The sequence below is a fragment of the Leptonotus elevatus genome, chromosome 16 (assembly GCF_054856555.1).
Source record: "Leptonotus elevatus isolate MCC_2025b chromosome 16, RoL_Lele_1.0, whole genome shotgun sequence".
In the NCBI taxonomy this organism is placed as follows: domain Eukaryota; kingdom Metazoa; phylum Chordata; class Actinopteri; order Syngnathiformes; family Syngnathidae; genus Leptonotus; species Leptonotus elevatus.
Genome location: NC_141254.1, coordinates 17,492,734 through 17,511,183, shown reverse-complemented (window position 1 = coordinate 17,511,183; position 18,450 = coordinate 17,492,734). Strand labels below are relative to the sequence as shown.

The following is an 18,450-nucleotide window of genomic DNA, read 5'->3' as shown; positions in this document are numbered from 1 at the left end:
CAAATTTTGATTGACACTGATATATACAATATAGCCCTACTGTACTTTGTAATGGCGGGCATATTTTTATAAGCTTGTAGTTGTCATTTATCAGAAAAAAATGATGTGATTGCTCCGTCACAAACCAAATGAGGACAAGCTCTAGAGAAGATGTCAAGTAAAACAACATAATTGCTAATAATAATAATAATCTTCCCAACAGTATTTTTTTCCCCTTCTGGGGAGGAAGGCGGGCTCGATCCTGTCATGGGCTCAGAGTTGGACAACCTGACATTTGTAGCAGAAAGGAGAACGCCTTACTACACAACATCCACTGCACAGTCACCATCTGAGATGGTCCATCTTCAGGTAGATCGTGCTCTGACTGAGGAAATCATTCCTCTCCGATGCTATGCCATTCATTTTAATTTTACCCTTTGCTGGGAGGTTAACACTAAAACATTCCCTCAGCTCAGTGGTGTGCGATTCTGAACATCCGGGCATTTCCGCAATGCAACGCTTCCTTCACACGGTGAAAGCAAACTGCACTTGTATTGCTTTTGCCTGTGACTAGCATACAAACTAGGCAGATTGTTATAGCAGTCAAACGACATTTCATCACATTTTGAAATTAAAAATAATCCTCACAAACCAAATTCCAACAATCTTTTTAACAGGAAGTTACGTCATGAAGCTCCTGCCTTTCCACCACTTTCACTCCAATCATAGCAGGTGCACACTGACATTTAACGCTTTCACTTTTATTTATTTTCAAGTGTGTGCCATTATTTAATTCATACCGCTAGTCCAAAAATACAAAATGTCACGCGTCCTTGAGTTTTCGCAAGCTGTTGACCGCAGCTGCCAGCCGCTCGGTTAGCGTCAAGTCTGTGCCAGCTTGAAGCTAACTAGGTAGCTTGCTAGTTAGCTCACTAGCTGTTACGCAGCTGTCAGTCGGCGAAGCTAAGTGGCTATCGAGGTACAGTGTCACCGGCTCGTACGGTGTGTGTGTGTGTGACGCTTTTGAGCACATTAGAAGCTAACGAAAACAAGCAGCGAATGGACAAAGACGAAGCGGACCGACTGATAGAGAAGGCGAAGCTGTTGTTACGGTCTGGACGGAAGGACCGAGCGCTGCAGCTGCTCTATGATGCCCAGAATATCTACCCCAGCACCCGGGCTAGAGGTAACATTAGCAGCCGTGCATGGAACAAGCCAAGGCTCATGCTGGATGGAGCATGTAATATTACCTCATTATAATGTTTTATTTTTGGCTGGCGTACATCTTTCGCTGAAGCTGCTTTATTTAGAAGGAGACATGACTAAGATATTGAACTTCTCTGCACTTTTGTATTGCATTACAAATGTTGTGCATGAACTCGTCATGTCGCTCTCATATGGCTACATAAAGGTAGCTAGAGGTGATATAACTCTAAATAACTCTTAGTCTGTAAGTGAAAAGTCAGCATAGATTAGGCCAGGGCGAAGGACGGAAAATTGTGAAACTAAACTACAAATAATGATTTTTTTTTTTTGTTCATCTATATATGTTAATGAAATATTGGCAAGTAGAACAATTAAATGCTCTTCCACTATTGTGCATCTACCTGTTGCCGTTCATTCAATGGAGGAAATCATGGCTTTCCGTCCAGATTTCACACTAAATAAATGTGTGAGTAAATCAAGACCAGATCATCATTTGAGTAATTTTTGAGGCATTGTTGTTTGGTGGTTTGCCATAAAAGTTTTCTAATGTGCCATCACAACATGCAGTAAAGTCTGGGAAACACTAGATTTGAGTATGTTGGGTGTAATAAATGGCCAGTAAATAAATGGACTTCATCACTGGAGTACACACAACTAGTCTTCCCCATGACATTTTTTTTTTCATCCAAAAATAATCCAGTTGCCATGATTCAACTTGATACCTTAATCTGCATGACTAAGAATCGGCACAAACATCACTCTTGATTTTTTCTGCCTCCTCTGAACACTGCTCTCTGTAGTGCTGATTGACGCCATCGTTAAAAATGGAAACAACGCTGCCCCGGAAGCAAATCACGTGCCCCCGCCCAGAGGCTGGAGAGATGAGGACTGTGGAAGCGCAGAGAAAAGTCACGTGGGCGGCGATGACAAGAAGAGCTACACAGAAGAGCAGCGGCAGGGTGTTCTCAGGTACATGACCACTGGGAGCTTCCGTATACCCTCGCTGAGTGCTTGTGTTTCAACATTCACAATCTCACTGCAGGATTAAGAATTGCAGAGACTTCTATGAGATTCTTGGTGTTCCCAAGGATTCCAGCGATGACGATCTGAAGAAGGCGTACAGAAAGCTGGCCCTTAAGTTTCACCCTGACAAGAACTTTGCTCCTGGAGCCACAGATGCTTTCAAAGGTAGAGCAGTTTCAGAACATGTCAAAACAATCGCGTTATGCTAATGCGGTTGTTTTGAACCAATTTGGATACACGTGTGACCCAATTTTTCAACAATGTACCCCCCAAAAAAAACAAATAAAACAAGGTCATATTCAGATGTACACACAGAAATAGAAAAGCATTGTAAAATACATTTCTTGTTTAAATACATTTATACAAATAAAAGCTTTTCCACTATTAAACATAGCAAAAATAAATGCCCCTAGCTTCTGTATGAGGAAATTGGGTAAATCCAATCCAATCCAATCCAATCTTAGAACTCGAATACATTTTCTTATCTTCTGTCAAAAGAAATTCTGCATCTGAAAGAAACCTGACCTATATTTAGCTATTAAGTTCCTAGCTTGTATTTGAATAATTAATTTCAAGGGTGATAAATATTTAAGCCTTGGAGGTTTGTGCTCTTTTAGTGTTCTTGTTTGCAGTCTCCAGTCCAATTGTCTTTTTTTTTTTTTTTTTTAATCAAGCAACATTGTCACATGACACCATGGTCATCAAATGTGGCAAAAATCATTCCTTTCAGCAGCAGAATGCTTTCAACCTTCCAAGTCAACATGGGAGGCGGCAATACAAGAAGTCATTCATGATGATGTTCTTCCCTTAGCGATAGGCAACGCATACGCAGTCCTGAGCAATCCGGAGAAGAGGCAGCAGTACGATCAGTACGGCGAACAATCAGCAACCGAGGGCGCACCCCAACACACCACCCACCATCGCCACTACCGAAATTTCCACAGAGACTTTGAGGCCGACATTTCCCCCGAGGAGCTCTTTAACATTTTCTTCGGAGGGCGTTTCCCCACAGGTGGGTGTGTGCCCCATGATGGGGACTGTCCTCGCAAAGCAGTATTGGCGTTATTCCCGTCTTGTTCCTCCAAGGTTGAAGTGCGGATGTTTTTAGATGCGTGCCGTTGTCTCCCTCAGGAAACGTTCACGTGTACACCAACCAGGGAGCCTCCTACTCGCAGTTCTACCAGCCTCGTCGACGACGAGCTTATGAGAGACGCGAGGATGTGGCGGAGGACAACCCGAGTCAAGTCAGTGACTCACGCACTACTTTTGTTGTGATGTCCAATACAGAAGTGCTCCTATTATTTTAGTTGCTTTATCTGCGAGTCTTTTGTGCTTGATTACAATTTAGGCTCATTATGGCCGATTTTCTTCGTCAAGAGTTTTGGACCCAAAATGGCCGGCTTTTTGTACCTGTTTCAATTTTAGCTCATGGGTATTAGACATCTGAGACATGGGTACCATCAAGCACATTTTTTGTTAACTTCCTATAGGCAGCTATTTAGTGAAGTTTAGGAGGGTATTTTTGGGACACTTTAAGGAGAAGTTAACTGAAAAAAAACAAATATTTTCAATATGTTGTATGCACCCCCACAAGTCTAAATGTGGCATCCTATTTATATATTGTGTTTGTGTAATATGAATTAAGCAGCACAATCCACCCGTTTCTGTCCATCTCAGGGGGGCGGCCATTTTGCCACTTCATGTCGACTGAAAATGACATCACAGTTGCTCAGGTAATGGCCAATCACGGCTCACCTGGTTTCTGGGTTTGGTCGTGACGTTGGCAAGCTGAGCCACGATTAGTGGTTTCCTGAGCACCGAGCAACTGTGATGTCATTTTCAGTCAGCAGCAAGTGGCAAAATGGCCGTCCCCTGAGATCGATAAAAACGGGTGGATCTTGCTGTTTTATTCATAATCCATGCTGTGTTCGACTGGTGGGTCTGCATAGAACATATTATTGCAAATAGTTTTTGGGGTTGGCTTTATCTTTAAATTACATACATTTTCACCAGGATCTGATGATGTCATATTACTTTTCTGGGCATGTGACAAACTCGCGTTAAAAGTTGTACATGTTTTGTAAAACATACTGAGTGGACTCGTTAAACTCATACATGAACAAGGTTGCAGCTGTGTTTGTTTTTTTCTTCTTCCATGTAATAAGTGAATGTTTAGTAAGCATTGCGCTGTAGACTGCAGTAAGAACACACCTACTCACAGTGTTGTGATGTGAACCCAGAACACCTTCACAGCTCTGCTGCAGCTCCTCCCCGTCCTGGTGCTGATCCTCATCTCGGTGTTCACTCAGATGATGGCCACCAACCCGCCTTACAGTCTCTTCTATAAGCCGTGAGTGCGCAGGAGAGAGCCGGTCTTTACGTTGGAACGGTGGGTGTTGAATGTACGCGGGGGGGGCTGTGTGCTTTGCAGGAGCATGGGCCTGGTGGTTTCCCGGGAAACGCAGCACATGGGCGTGCCGTACTACGTGGATAAAGGTTTTGAGAAGGAGTACCGCGGCGGCGCCCTGGATGAGCTGGAGAAGACTATAGAAAGCGACTACATCGAATATTTGCAGAACAGCTGTTGGAAGGAGAAGCAGCAGAGTAAGACGACGGCCTTGTTCGATAACGGTCAGTTTTCCGCCCGAATATCTGTTTGATGTGCGAACCTCTGTCCTGCTCAGAATCAGACTTGATGAATCTCGGGCAGCTGTACCGAGACGAGCGTCTAAAACAAAAAGCCGAGTCCATGAGGTTGGACAACTGTGACAAGCTGCACAGACTGGTAGGACGTCAGCGAGGCAAATGAAGGGACGGTTTGTTGAGCAAGGAGCGTCGCTCCGGTACATGATTTTTATTTGTACGAGTAAGTATTGAGGTCGTTATGCTGGTAAGAATCATGCAGCAGCGATGGGGGAAAAAAATGTGCCTTCTCTCCTCTGGGATGGTAGGAAATACAAGTTTGCATGACAGCTGCTTTGGTGGCCGCAGCACTGAGGCTCCACCCTTTTTCAACTTTTTTTTTTTTTATTCTAGAAATTGTCTCAATTCTGCGTTTATGTCCATTCACTTTGATTTGATTATTTATTTTGATGGTTGTTCAGTGTCCGTGCCAAAATATCTGCATTTTATGAATCAACATGTTTGCTAAAGTAACTTGAATAATTATTCTTAGGTCATTTCATAACTGTTATACTGTGAAGTCTTGGGGCCTCTTCGGAAAGTCAAACCTCCTAACCTTTATACCACCTTTCCTTAACCTTTGTTGGATTTTGTCATCGGGTCAAAGAGAGATGAAAAAGGGGCTTCTTTCCGAACATAGAAAAGGACCGCACGCTTTCACATGAATTTGACTCCACTTTCTCTGATGTCATCGAGCAACGGTGAGTATTGCTGACGTAAGTCTCTAGCTTGCGCACTTTACCTGCAAAATATTATTAATAAAATGAAACATGAGTTACAGATGCCAATTGTTTTGTGACGCAACAAGGATGTTTTTTGTTGATTTTGGAATTGCACATTATCTTAATAAAATTTGTGTGTGGATCCACACCTTTCCTTTTGATTTGAACATAGCTATCATTCTTGGTTTCATTGACTACACACTTGTGATATAAAAACAACAACAACAATATGCTATATTAATTAAATGAGTGTTTATCAACATTATTTTTTTTAAAGTCTTGAGCATGAAACTCAAGCGTCTGTTGCTGTCCTGTTGCTTTAAGTATCGCTGCCTGTAAAGAATTATGGGTAATATCCTTTTGTAAATGTTAAAACGTTTCCTAACTCAAAATGTGTAGAATTCGATTGCTCCTATCCTCCAATTACTTCTCGGTCATTTTGCTGGGATATGATAGGAAAAAAATTCCTAGGCAAAAATGAGAATCCGAAGAGGCCCAGGACTATTTATTTATTACTGATTTAGTTTTGTTAAATCACAACTTGTTAGACACATAGGAGAAGGGACTGTGTCATTTGTTTTTAACACTGCTTGATCAGACAATATAAGGCTTCCACCTCACGGTTTTGATCGATCGTTACGGACGTTGAAAATAACAGATGATTGCTGTGTGATGACTTTCAAAGGCTGTTGAGCTCTGTTACCTCGGCCCGAAGTGCTGTACTGTACAAGATTGTCCTTTTCTAAACCAAAATGGACATTTGGAAATATGGACATGACTTTACATAGGAGGATTTTATGTTGGTGCCATGCCACCTTCATTTCTTTGTGACGTGTTCAGGGTCATCTCAAGCACTTTTATTTAACACTGTTCTATTATTGTGTTCATGTTGCATGCACCCTAGTTAAAAGATTGTTTTTGTACGTAGCTATTTTAGCAGCATATTTTCACTTGATATTGACCGACCGCATCGATCAATTCAATGTGATGGACAGCACATTTACTTACAATCATAAATAGTCAATTTTCAAACAAAACTACCAGAAAATTAAAAGTAAAATGGACTCTGACTCATGTGTTTGTGTTTCTTTGGTTTTCATTCTAAATGCATCAAAGTAAAGGTAAACATTTGTTCGAATCTATGCCATTATTCTACCACAATTAGCAAAGAGTAGGTAATAAAGCAATTCACAAAAAGTATACAAGCCAAACATGAGTTTATTGTTTTAAAAGTATAGTTTCCATTCCATCATTATTACATCCACAAAACACAGTGAGGTTACCACAGTACTGCTTCACTTGAAATATAGGCAGGTATGCGCAAAACAACCACAAAATATACATTTAAAATTATTTAAACGTTGTTAAAATGAGGGGGGGTCGTTAAGGTTTCTTTTTTTTTTTTCTTAATGATTTTGATCAGGTCACAACACCAAAAAAAAAAAAGGTCAAGCAAATCAGAGTCTTTGGCCTCTGGTTTCACACATTGTCTTTACGTATACTGTAGTGCATTTATCACAGAGTCCACCACACGAATGTGGACCAGACGCAGCCTGCCTGTAGGATTAGTTGATTTTGAGGCTTTATAGACACTTATACAACCTGATGTTCTTGCCTGTGAGCAGGCTATGAGTGATGTGCAGCCATCACAGGCTTTGACCCACTCTTTCGGATTCCCCCTTTTGTAATCTGGGATTACATGTAATCCATTTCTGCAAGATAGGCGCTTCCCCACATCGCGGTCTGCAGCTCGTTGCAATACGGAGAGCAAGTGGGGGATTACACTGCACACATGACGCAGATGGAGGAGGGGGGGTGGGGGGGTCTTTATAAGTTAAATCTTGGAAGTATTAACACTTTTCACTTACAGTGTCAGACTCAAATTATTCTGCCTGTTTTTTGTTCACTTCTTCATCTTGAGGTCAGCTTCAATGGCACAGCGGCGCCCTCTGGTGCCTCCATCCTGCATGGACAGAAGAATAAATTGTAGATTTTTAGGATTTGACTGTGCTTCACAAAAGCAACAATCCTGGATGGATTGCCAATTGATCACATGGCACTGAGTTACAGATCCCACTGTGACTATGTAGAAAAGTCAGCTGTGTTTCACTACACTATCATTTTGTTTTGTGTACTTACAAATAGAGACAGCAGAAAAGCAGGAGAGGACATGGAGAAGGCGTCCTGTGAGGAGCAAAAGTACATCAGAACTGGGATTCAAAAGATGTAATGCTACAACTAACGACGTTAAAACATCTGCTTTGTTGCTATGAGGCCATTTTACATGCATACATCACTGACTTTAACTGGTGTAAACCATTTTGGGGGGGGGATTATTAATCACTTCTTTTAACCTCTAAAGTTGTCTCTTCTGTCCAAATTCTAGCGATGCACCTTGTCTGTGGAGTCCTGCCGTCGCAACCCCTCACGGCCCCTCAGGCCTTTGGCGCTAATACCGGACTCGGACGTCTCCATGATGAGCTGGGTGGCTAGAAACTGCTGGATCTGCTCCAGGACGTCACGCTGCATCTCCACGGCCATGTGGTATACATCATGATCCAAGCTGTTGTACATGACGGCGTTCTGAAACATCAGCATGATGTCCCGCTGGAACTCGGCCGTGGTTCGCATGGAGCCGCTTTCGATGTTCTTCTTGATGGTTGCCAGGTCCATTGGCCTGCAGAAAGACAGAACATGAACTGAGAGAATCAAATTCCGCCAACATAAATACCATCTGCACAAAATAGCTCAGGTTGGTATGTTTAGTGTTTTAATGATCATGTTATGAACACTATTTATAGCTGATATGTCATAGTGCATTATTAGTGGTGCAATCAGATCACTCTTACCTGTGCACAATGTTATGATATCCTGGTGCAATTTCATCTGTCACTGGCTGCAGGAAGACATTTGCATACCTACAAGAAGAACCATAAAAGAGAAGAGTGAAGTGTGAAATATCAAAGAATCACACTTCCACTTGAATTGTATCACACCCCATGAATTGAGATACATATTTAATCTCATATTGGGAGGAGGGATGCACATCCCTAATATATATGTATATAAATATACTAGACTTTTTTTTTTAAACCATGTTGTTACATATATCTTACCCCAAAGCTTTAGGAGTTATTTAAAAAAATATCCTTCTAAAACTGGATGTGGTCTGTGCCATTTTGTAACAATTCTAAAAAAAAAAAAACAGTACCTGCGAGTCTTACCTGTGATTGGCAGCGGCACGCCAAACCAACATAATGGCCTTCTTCCAGATCTTGTGAGCCTGCAGAGCCTCCAGATCTTCACTGCACAAAGAGCTAGAGAAAGATGCGTCAGAATAAGTGGTGAAAATTGTGAGTCGATCTGGGATACTTCCGCGTACAATTGTGACGATGCGGGGCTGCTGGGGATGGAGTCGGCCGTGGTGTGGAGCTGCAGAGACGACGAGGCGGTGTGGAGGCTGCACGCGTCCTCGCTCTCGCTGGCCGCGCGCTCCATCTCCGTCTCTCCGTCGGGCCCCGACGAGAACCCCTCGGCTCCGTCTTCTTCTTCCTCATCATCATCATCGTCGTCGTCTTCTGTCCCGTTGACCTCGTTGTCCGGATTTGGCCCTGAGGCATTTTCTTTACTATCGACACTTATTTCACTGTCATTCTTTATCGCCTGCATAGATGGAGAATGTGGGACATAAGGCAACAAAAAAACAACATCGCTTCTAGCACAATCTGATGTGTCTGATGTGGTGATGTACCTCCTTTATATGTCTTTCTTTCACTACTACTTCTAATGCTGATTCTGCCAAAAAAAAAGTCATACACTTAATTAGCTTCATCTGCACAAGCTAATAAGATGTTATGTAGCAGGTGAAACCATACCATGTTTTTATACAATCTACATGCGTGCGCTAACCTTGACTGATGGTTTTGGGCCTTTGCTGCGGCCATCTCTCTTCCAAAGACATGTGGCTTTTATGGTGCGCCGTGTCTATCGTGGCCTCGGGCTGTGCGGGTGCTCTAGTGTGGCAGTGCACAAAACTCCTGGAATTGCATGAGGATGAGGAGATTGGTGGAAGGCCACTCGGTCCCACTTGGGTTGCCGCTTCACAGTTATCTTGACTACTGCGAGGAGAGGAGAGCTCAGCCGAAGTTTTGTCCGCAATGTCTAACTCGTCTGCCTGATTCCTTGTCTGGCTACAGCGAAGAGATGAGGACTGAGGAACCCCCGCTGGGTCTTGGGTGTGGAACGGCTCAGCTTGCCAAGCAGCGGGAAGAGTGTGGCCGTTCTCTTCGCACAGGAAGAGAGCAGCCTCGACCGCGGCGGCATCCAAAGCATCTGCAGCCTGTTTAAAAAAAAAAAAGGAAAAAAAAGGTATAACAATTCTCCTGCAAAATGTTTCCCATGTGTAGTTGCAAAATAATTTCACTGAGCCAATGGCCAATGTCTTTCAAGATAGACTGAATCTCATTAACTCCGAGTTGCCTGTCCCCAATCATCACCTTGTCCTCGATGATGGCGATGATGTCCCCGACCGTCTTCAGATCCAGTTCATCTGCCATGTAGGAAACTGTCACATCCTCCTCACTCAGCTCAGACACTTTCACACCTGGGGTGGGGGGCTGGCAGCCAAAGGAGGCAGATGGCGCAATCACATCCACCTCTGCAAAGGAATGACACATCACGGTTTGGAAAATACGACCTATAACACAGATGCAATTAAGTACATTTACACAAATGGAAGTAGGTGCAGCTGTCGAGTAAGGGGTGTTCGATACCACTTTTTTCAAACTGATGCAGGTACTCTTGAATATTCACTGATACCACTGATACTTTTGATATGTAAAATTTCCCCCAAAAAACAATGACAGATAATTTTAAAGAAATACCTATAAATCCCAATATAGATTTATAGATAATTTTCCTTAAATTTACATGAAATTCTAATTTATAGATCCTGATTGTAAAACGTCCACTTTGAATACCGATGCCTTGAAATAAGGCCTGGTCCAATACTCACCCATCCCTATTTTAGAGTAATTAATATCCAATACAAAGTTGTGTGTAATATATAGAATATAACTTGTTTATTATTGTAGTTGCGAGTTTGAAGTAATATAAACATGGAGAATATTTTGATAGTCCATGAGGAGTTTAAGTAACCTTGTTTATATCCAATTCCTCCTAATGTCATCCTCTCATCAGAATTTATTTTCACATTTCTATAGTCCTCTGAAATAAGACTGATTATCTTTGTGTCTAATCAGAATATGAAATTTGTACATGAATATCTTGTAGTTTAAAAAAAGATAATTTTTACTTTATTTTTGGTCACGTTATGAACCAAGCAGTAACTGAATCAGAATCAGTTTGTGCATTTTCTGCACTGTCAATGTGTCTGTTTTTTTTTTAATACAGGGATGGAAATGACTTTTTAAATTCAATACATTGATTTATAAAAAAATAATTGAAATATCGATTAAGTTGAAAGAGTATTTTTGTTGAGGGGAAAAAAATCCATGTCTGGTGCCACTGATTACGGCCCTGAATTGCCAGCTAATCTCAGACCAAAATCTGGCCACTGCAGTTACAAATATGTGAATAATTACATAAACATCTTGGATAATTTAGGAGGAAAAGACTTACTGAAAAATCGAAGTTCAAAGATATGAATCAATATGGATTTTATATGGTGACATCATCATGTTGTGCATGTATTCATTTGAGACCTGAACATGCTGAGGCAGCAGATTTCACCGGAGCTGGAGTGGTGCCGGAGCTCGAGTCTGTGCTGACCATGAAGCCCAACTGGGCTGAGAAGTGCGTGGGGCCCGCCTCCAAGAGTCGAGACAACATTGGAGCACCTGCCATGGAGGTACCAGAAACATCAGTAAGTAACAGTGGACTTTTTTTGCTGTTGAATAAACTAACATAACTACTGACATGTCCAGTAAACATATTTTACCTGAAGCTGGAGAAAAGGGCAGCGTCAACTGCAAGTCGTGTGCGGCAGTCATATTACCAGCAGATGCGTCGCGCTCGCCAGTCTGATGCACACACACACATTTTTGCTTCCATTACATGATGAAATAACATTTGCATTGCTTATTTCAACATCTTCAGCCTACCAATCTGGATGTTGTAGCCAAAATGTTGCCTTTTTTCAGTAACTCGGAGAGGAGTGGAGACGGGGGCGGTGTACCTCTCTGGGCTAGGAGCTTCTTCTGGGCGGGGTCATCGCCGAGTGGCGGGTTCTCGTTACCGGAGCCAGAAGAGTCGGCAAATGACATTAACCTGACTGATCCTGGAGCCTAAAAGGCAAAGAGAAAGAATCAGAAACGTCAGGTAGGATGAAGTCATACAAACCCTGTAATGTTTTCAGCTGTGTCACGTATCAACAGACTCTTGGGCTTACATCTTTTGTGGGTGAAAAGTCAGGACGCACGCACGGGAGCGGGTCACCTGATGGAAACTCCGGGCTGGTTGAGTTGCAACCTGTGGGCGAATGCATGGTGGAACCTGCCACACGCCGAGGTGTGTTCTTTGCTACCTGTCTGGCTGAAAGAGACAGGAACGGCATTAGGATTTGTTTCTTGCTAGTAGCACCATCACAAATGATAGCTCGATAGACGACAGACAGACAGTATTGAAGTAAAGGCGATACCCTGATAGGCAGCATCTGTGACTTTTCTTTTCAACTCAGCTGCTGCTTCTTCCAGTTTCTTTTTCCTACCCAACACAATACATTTTTTTGCACCAAAAATAGTTCCGCTTGTATCTTTGGGTGAACAGAGAATTTGCTGCATCTTACCGCTGAATTTCCTTCCATAATTCTTCCAGTTTGGAGTCTAGATGACCAGCTTGAATAAGTTCTGACTCTCGCTTCAGTGTCCTGCGAGTTGGAAACAGACATAAACCAATACCGTCATGGGTACCATTGTTGTTTTAGGAATGACAAAATCATACTACAATGTCACTCAATTGATCGCAGACCTTTGTTCATTCTTGTACATTCCTATATGCTTCCAAATGGAAAATTCATCATTTTTGCATCTGCTGTAAATGTTGTCCTAATATTTCGTTCTATAATGAAAACTAACAAAAAAAACTCAAACTAAAATTCAAAAAAACAATTCCGTTAACGAAATAAAATAGAAACGAAAATGTTTTAAACCCCCCAAAAACTAAGATTAAATTATATGTTTACAAAACTAATTATAGTGAAAATGCCCATCGTATTAGTCTTTGGAACTGCATGAGCCTTTGGCGATGATTTTAAATTTATTGCGATATTAACCGGAATAAGGACGTTTGAAAGTGTGTCACACAGAAGTGATGTCATCTAGCAGCAGCCAATAGAAAAGCACCTTCAGATGATGTCACTCCTGGGCGACAAATTTGACCTTTGGCGGCAATGGCTCAGCTCGCCTGCTTTTTCATTTAACTCAGCCAAAATGCAACACTAGGTAAGAAATGTGTTTCTTTCTTTATGTTACCATGGTGTTTATTAAATATTGCGCACACAAGTAATGCATAAAAAAAACTAATACTAAAACTAACTAAAATTAAGCATATTTTTAAATAATTACAACTATTAAACACTAAATAAAAACAGAACCACCCTTAAAACGAATTAAAACTGACTAAATTTAAACAACAAAACTCAAAACGAAACAAAAACTAAAATGTAAATTCCAAAACTATAATAACCCTGATAATGCTGTTAAAAGAAATAAGGTGCAAAGATTAAAACAAGATAGTGCAGACCTAACATATATTTACACCAGCAACAAAATTGTATTTGTGTACCTGTGCTCCTCTTGGGTTTGTTTGATCAACTTTTTTAATTCATTAATCCTCTGAGCCGACAGCCTGCGCACTATCACGTCCCCCACCGTCTCTACCACCTCCCCCTTCTCGCCTCGCTTCCTCCTGCAAACACACAGTGACATTGAAACCTTGCCGTGTAGGGAAATGCAGTCATCCAGGTGTCATATATTGCTTTTGCCAGCAGCACGCGCTTGGATATTTAAATCACTCACTTTGGGGCTTCAGTGTTTTCCAGTAGCTCGGAATATTTAGAGGCACAGTGCTGTGAACACAAGTGGGGTCAGTTGTAAAATAGTGCGCAAATGCATTTATTTTCTGCAGTGAAGGACGTTGGGGACATGTCATGCCTTTTGAGAGAACCAGTCAGGTGGCCTCCCGAGTTCTGCGAATGGTTTGATGGCTCGACTGACGGAGACCCTGGAAATTTAAAGATGAAACATGATTTATCCAAGGTCAGATTCAGCCACTCGAGAACTTTCTTACATAATTAGACAAACACACATCCTTAATGCACAGTAAACACTTGTTATACTTTCTTTCCCTTTCCCCATCCAAAAACTAATGCAGATAAGACCTATATATCCCAAAATAGCATTTTCCTTAAAATTGCATGAAATTAAAGACAATTTTCTATTCTTTTAATTTCTAGTTCAGTACATTGTTGCCGCTGCATTTGGTTGCCATCGTTTTTAGTTTTGAACAATTCTGACCAGCGAAAGCATAACATGTACTGTAAAAAAAAAAATCACGTGTAGGGTCAATCTGGGTTGAAGTGCATGAAATAACAGTTAAGTACCAGTTCTGGTCTCCACTCTTCATGACCGATGTGGCCAAACACAGCTTCTCCCTGAGTGACCATGCTTCCGTTGGGCCAATCACAAGCAGTTTGTGTTCTGTAGATGACAACAACAACAACAAAAAAATAGAGTGAAGTTGTTCCAGCTCATGATACATGTATTCATCATATTCATATTAAAAAGAGGAAAGTGCTGCCATTCCCCAGCCCTTGTCTTTACTGCATGCTAACTCAACCGGCAATCCAAATCCTTTGTACTCATTGCACTGCTGAGGCAGCGCGCACACACACATAAAGCACACACATGCTCACACACGGAGAGTGGCCCAGCTGTGTCTGTAAACAGAAATGTCAGCTGGAGAGAGGTGCAGGTTGATCGGCGGTGCAGCCGAAGTTTGTAGCAAAAAAAAAAGAAGAAAAAAAAAAGGCGAAGCCACTCACTCTCATTCGGCTAGCACATAGCAAGTCACAGCAACATCTCTCGTGCGCCGACATTACTCACTTCCAACGCCGTTTGCCATCTTCCTGTCATCCCCACACGCCGCACATCCTGCCACACGCAAAGCCCAGCAGTTAATACCACTTGTGTTATCACGACGTGGCGCGCGAATGAGTAAACAACACGCACAAACGTGCCGGTTACCTTAAAAAAAAAAAATATTGACACTCCCCCCCGGGGTTTTCTTCGTTGACGTTAGCTCGCGCGCCCCATCATCCGCGTATTGTGCGCCGTAGCTAGCGTTAACTTCCAATAAATATCAAGTCGCTCCGTCAGAATGCTTCAGTCCGTGACACGTCCCGGTGTACCGGCTTGATTCGAACCCCGACTCGGTCCGCGTTAGAGACCAAGCAGTCAGACAAGAGGGGGGTGCGAAGGGGGGGCTTAGAGCTAAGTGCTCGTACGAGTCAACGTCGTCATTTATCATTTAAAAGTAGCTAGCTACATGCTGTGTGCCGTGTGCACGCCCACCAACACGGGCAATGGATGATGGTGGCGCGCGCGCGCACGCACACACAAAGCGGTAAGCGGTGTCTGCTGCTATGCTAGCTCACTTAAAAAAAAGAAGAAGAAGATGGTTTTAAACGATAATTTCATGGTAGGTAAGTGGCAAGCAAATACTGTATCAGCACAAATATGATAAATAAATGCATATCATTTGGTGTCACTTTACATAAATACTGAATTGTACTACAGTAACCTACTCATCACTTTATAAATGCTAAGAAACTCAATTATTTCTTGGTCATTCTCACTAATGTGCTTTTGGCGTCTACATTAGATGATCACAGTCATGAAAATATAGCAGAATAATGAGGTCTTATTTTTAGAGGCAACAACATTTTTGCACACATACCAATACAATGTTAAAATAATAAAGCTCTTAAAATGGGTTTTCCCTCATTTTATACATATTTGTCTAGCACTCCTCAAATAGAGGGCCTGCCATACCAAAATGTAATTGCACATCCACTCCAGTAGATGACAGTATTGCTGTCATTGTCAGAGTGCACAAAGAGTATTAGCTCCTTTGTAGACGTGTACAACAATTTTATAGACAAATGTCACTATTTATAGTCACAGCGGAGAGTTGGGGAGTGTGAAATGTTTTCTTTTTCTGGGAAGAGTAACAGAAAATAAATGAGAAGAACTGGGCCCTGAAATTGCTGTCCAACCTGATGATAGTTAGTTATTACCCCTTCAAAAGTCCTTTTTTTTTAACGCATAATATTATCAAAATGAGTTTGTGACATTACGCGGTTTACTGGCCTGTATGCAATAGCCGATCATAATTAGGTGCTGTAATGTAAATACAAATTAATATACACTGTACTGCATTTTGAGGCCTTTAATAACAGTTCCACCTTAGCTCTTCCCAACGATGAGTGGGACACAAATGATAATGAGGCACCTGACATTTAACACCACAACAGTGCCACTTTGCCCCCTCTTGCTTTGTGTAATAACTGATGTCTATGAGAAAGACTGCATCAGACATTCAAGCTAAATTATCGTCATTTGCACTGCCAGGCACATTCATTTAGCAATGCAGTTTTTATTGCGATTGTAGTTTTTTTTATTATTTAGAATTGATCAATTCCAAACAAACAGTAATCCTCTATCAGATCTCATTTAAGTGTGTAGGTGTACCTAATGTTGTGGCCTGTGAGGAGCTAAAAGCCATTATTTTAATAAATAATGCATACACTCGCACGGAGACTGACTTCCCATCAGACCGCGTAGCTCCATTTCCCACTCAGTGTGAGTGGGAATGTTTGTCCGTCACTATATGTGCTGTGTTTGACTGGCGACCAGTCAAGGGCGTAGAATAGAAGCCATCAGTTTTGTGTGACCTTGAATATGATGAGCAGTTACAGAAAATAAATCAACGCAAATACATTTAGAATCCAATTATTTATTTGTATGTTTTTTTTTTATCTCAATGTCAGACATATAATGTACTTTACCTTAAACGCCCCATCAGGTTCAGCTCATCCAATGCGATGACCTATGTCGTATGTCAGAAAGTTCAGCACCGCATGTTGCCTCGCACCTCTTCACCGAGCCCACGCTGGGGGCACAACCAGCGCTAATTAATTGAAGGAGGGAACCTGTTGAAAGCTTCCCTCCTCGCCTTTGCCATTAATCACACTTCATTTGACGCTGCACGCTGCTGCTCGGGACTCGAGTGCACTTGTCAGCAAAGGAGCGTCGTCTCGCGGTAAGTGATGTTTGCGGTGAGTTTTAATTATGATTATGGCGTCAATGTTTACTTTTTGTGCGTTTGAGTCGAGTTGATTTACAACATCTTTAGGAAATGCAGCACCTCTGTACTGCATATTGGTGGGCTGGTTTAACATTTACTCAAGTATGTCTGAATTATTTAAAGATGATTAATTTCACTCATATTTTGTTGCATTTACTGACTGGAAAAACAAAACGAAATGTTGTTGTTAGTCCAATATGGGAGGGAAAATAGATCATTTATCCTGTCTTAAGTCTGTTTACTGAACCATACAAATACATGTATGCTAAATATAATATATATACAGTAATTGATCATCAGCAGCTCCGTTTTTGTCCAACATAAACATGTTAATGTTAGATTTATTTACAGTCTCATCCCACGCCCATCAGGGGAGCCGCTCGCTCCACCCTCCCTTGCCTCCCTCCTCTGAGACCCTCGCTGCGACACGTGCAGCTGAGACCCAGGGCAAAGAATTAATGAGCAAATTGAAACAGACTCAATACTCACGGCCCAGTTGCCTTCAATTATCAGCCGCTGAAACACACGCGCGCGCGCACACACACACACGTTGTCATCTCCGCTGTCTACAATTGCCACGCTGAATTCTTCATGCATGTTTACTGCAGGCAAAGAAGCGGCAGGATGTCCAACAACATGGCCAAGATTGCGGATGCACGGAAGACGGTTGAGCAATTAAAGCTGGAGGTCAACATAGAGAGGATGATGGTATGTAGAAAAGAGAACATTTCGAGTGACATTTTGAATGGTAAGGGATGTGCTCATTGACATGTTATAACAAATATACTCAATGTTTTGGGTCAATTGGAACATATTTATTTATTTTTTTGCTTCTATTTTCCCAGGTATCCAAAGCAGCAGCAGATCTGATGGCCTATTGTGAAACTCACGCCAAAGATGACCCCCTGGTGACCCCCGTACCTTCCTCGGAGAACCCCTTCAGAGAGAAGAAAATATTCTGTGAAATACTGTAAGCCCACTGTGGACATTGATGGAGAATCGATGTATTTTTAATATGAATGTCTTTATTTTCACAACGGCCCAGTTGTGTTTTGCTGTTACAAGTATATAGTACGCAGAGGAATCTCAAATGTTTAAAGCTGATAAAGACGGCAATAAAGACTTTCTGTAAATTTGTGCAAAGTTCATTGAAATGAGTATGTCTTGACTTTCCTTTTAGTCCCAGTGCGACACTTGTAACTGTGTTTCTTCTCTTGGATCTAAACTTGGTTTTTACCAAGCAATTGTTGCATCTGATTTGGAAAAATGATGATAAAGCACGTGTGCATGAATCGCCCACATTAGCTTATCTTACTTGCAAGCTACAATGTTTGCATACATCTCTCCCCATATAACAAAGGATCCTGCAGATATAACTCACTGCCACTGGGGGGGGGGGGGGGGGTGGGGGCGGCGGCGGCAATGTTTTTCATTCTTTTCACAGTTATTTATA

General features: G+C 41.9%; 3 protein-coding genes across 6 annotated transcripts; 2 read left to right on the top strand and 1 right to left on the bottom strand.

Moving 5' to 3' along the window:
- Positions 1 to 670: 670 nt before the first annotated feature.
- dnajc18 (DnaJ (Hsp40) homolog, subfamily C, member 18) lies at positions 671 to 6,682 on the top strand. Its single transcript, XM_086098141.1, has 8 exons — positions 671 to 1,165; positions 1,986 to 2,154; positions 2,228 to 2,373; positions 3,020 to 3,220; positions 3,340 to 3,452; positions 4,449 to 4,558; positions 4,640 to 4,812; positions 4,893 to 6,682. The coding sequence occupies exons 1-8, from the start codon at positions 1,039 to 1,041 to the stop codon at positions 5,015 to 5,017; spliced, it is 1,164 nt and encodes a 387-aa protein (XP_085954267.1). The 5' UTR covers positions 671 to 1,038; the 3' UTR covers positions 5,018 to 6,682.
- A 130-nt stretch (positions 6,683 to 6,812) lies between these two features.
- LOC147161095 (bromodomain-containing protein 8-like) lies at positions 6,813 to 15,215 on the bottom strand. 2 transcript variants are annotated; one of them, XM_086098140.1, is made up of 22 exons: positions 14,876 to 15,215; positions 14,735 to 14,782; positions 14,233 to 14,329; positions 13,784 to 13,853; positions 13,649 to 13,698; positions 13,416 to 13,538; positions 12,418 to 12,498; positions 12,271 to 12,335; positions 12,022 to 12,164; positions 11,735 to 11,917; positions 11,572 to 11,653; positions 11,336 to 11,470; positions 10,109 to 10,269; positions 9,522 to 9,951; positions 9,364 to 9,407; positions 8,995 to 9,275; positions 8,837 to 8,929; positions 8,462 to 8,530; positions 8,007 to 8,289; positions 7,752 to 7,796; positions 7,481 to 7,575; positions 6,813 to 7,396 (listed from the first exon to the last, which is right to left on the bottom strand). In XM_086098140.1, exons 2-21 carry the CDS (start codon positions 14,751 to 14,753, stop codon positions 7,516 to 7,518), a joined length of 2,514 nt encoding a protein of 837 aa, XP_085954266.1. In that variant the 5' UTR covers positions 14,754 to 14,782; positions 14,876 to 15,215; the 3' UTR covers positions 6,813 to 7,396; positions 7,481 to 7,515. The 2 variants fall into 2 exon arrangements, with proteins under 2 accessions (XP_085954266.1, XP_085954265.1); XM_086098139.1 differs by having other exon boundaries at positions 6,813 to 7,575; positions 14,876 to 15,214.
- On the top strand, positions 14,797 to 17,971 carry gng8 (guanine nucleotide binding protein (G protein), gamma 8). Of its 3 annotated transcripts, XM_086098144.1 has the most exons (4): positions 14,797 to 15,333; positions 16,716 to 16,952; positions 17,606 to 17,705; positions 17,843 to 17,971. In XM_086098144.1, exons 3-4 carry the CDS (start codon positions 17,622 to 17,624, stop codon positions 17,969 to 17,971), a joined length of 213 nt encoding a protein of 70 aa, XP_085954270.1. In that variant the 5' UTR covers positions 14,797 to 15,333; positions 16,716 to 16,952; positions 17,606 to 17,621. The 3 variants fall into 3 exon arrangements, with proteins under 3 accessions (XP_085954270.1, XP_085954269.1, XP_085954268.1); XM_086098143.1 differs by lacking the exon at positions 14,797 to 15,333 and having other exon boundaries at positions 16,298 to 16,952; XM_086098142.1 differs by lacking the exons at positions 14,797 to 15,333; positions 16,716 to 16,952 and having other exon boundaries at positions 17,334 to 17,705.
- Positions 17,972 to 18,450: the final 479 nt, after the last annotated feature.

What these genes read in the sequence shown, in the direction of transcription:
- dnajc18 (XM_086098141.1), top strand. Translation starts at nt 1,039, where the DNA reads ATGGACAAAGACGAAGCGGACCGACTGATAGAGAAGGCGAAGCTGTTG. An exon ending in CAGCGGCAGGGTGTTCTCAG is followed by an intron (nt 2,155 to 2,227) that starts GTACATGACCAC and finishes ATCTCACTGCAG; the next exon opens with GATTAAGAATTGCAGAGACT. An exon ending in AGCCACAGATGCTTTCAAAG is followed by an intron (nt 2,374 to 3,019) that starts GTAGAGCAGTTT and finishes TTCTTCCCTTAG; the next exon opens with CGATAGGCAACGCATACGCA.
- LOC147161095 (XM_086098140.1), bottom strand. An exon ending in CACAGATGCTGCCTATCAGG is followed by an intron (nt 12,165 to 12,270) that starts GTATCGCCTTTA and finishes TGTCTCTTTCAG; the next exon opens with CCAGACAGGTAGCAAAGAAC. An exon ending in TGCTGCCTCAGCATGTTCAG is followed by an intron (nt 10,270 to 11,335) that starts GTCTCAAATGAA and finishes ATTCCTTTGCAG; the next exon opens with AGGTGGATGTGATTGCGCCA.
- gng8 (XM_086098142.1), top strand. Translation starts at nt 17,589, where the DNA reads ATGCATGTTTACTGCAGGCAAAGAAGCGGCAGGATGTCCAACAACATG. An exon ending in TCAACATAGAGAGGATGATG is followed by an intron (nt 17,706 to 17,842) that starts GTATGTAGAAAA and finishes CTATTTTCCCAG; the next exon opens with GTATCCAAAGCAGCAGCAGA.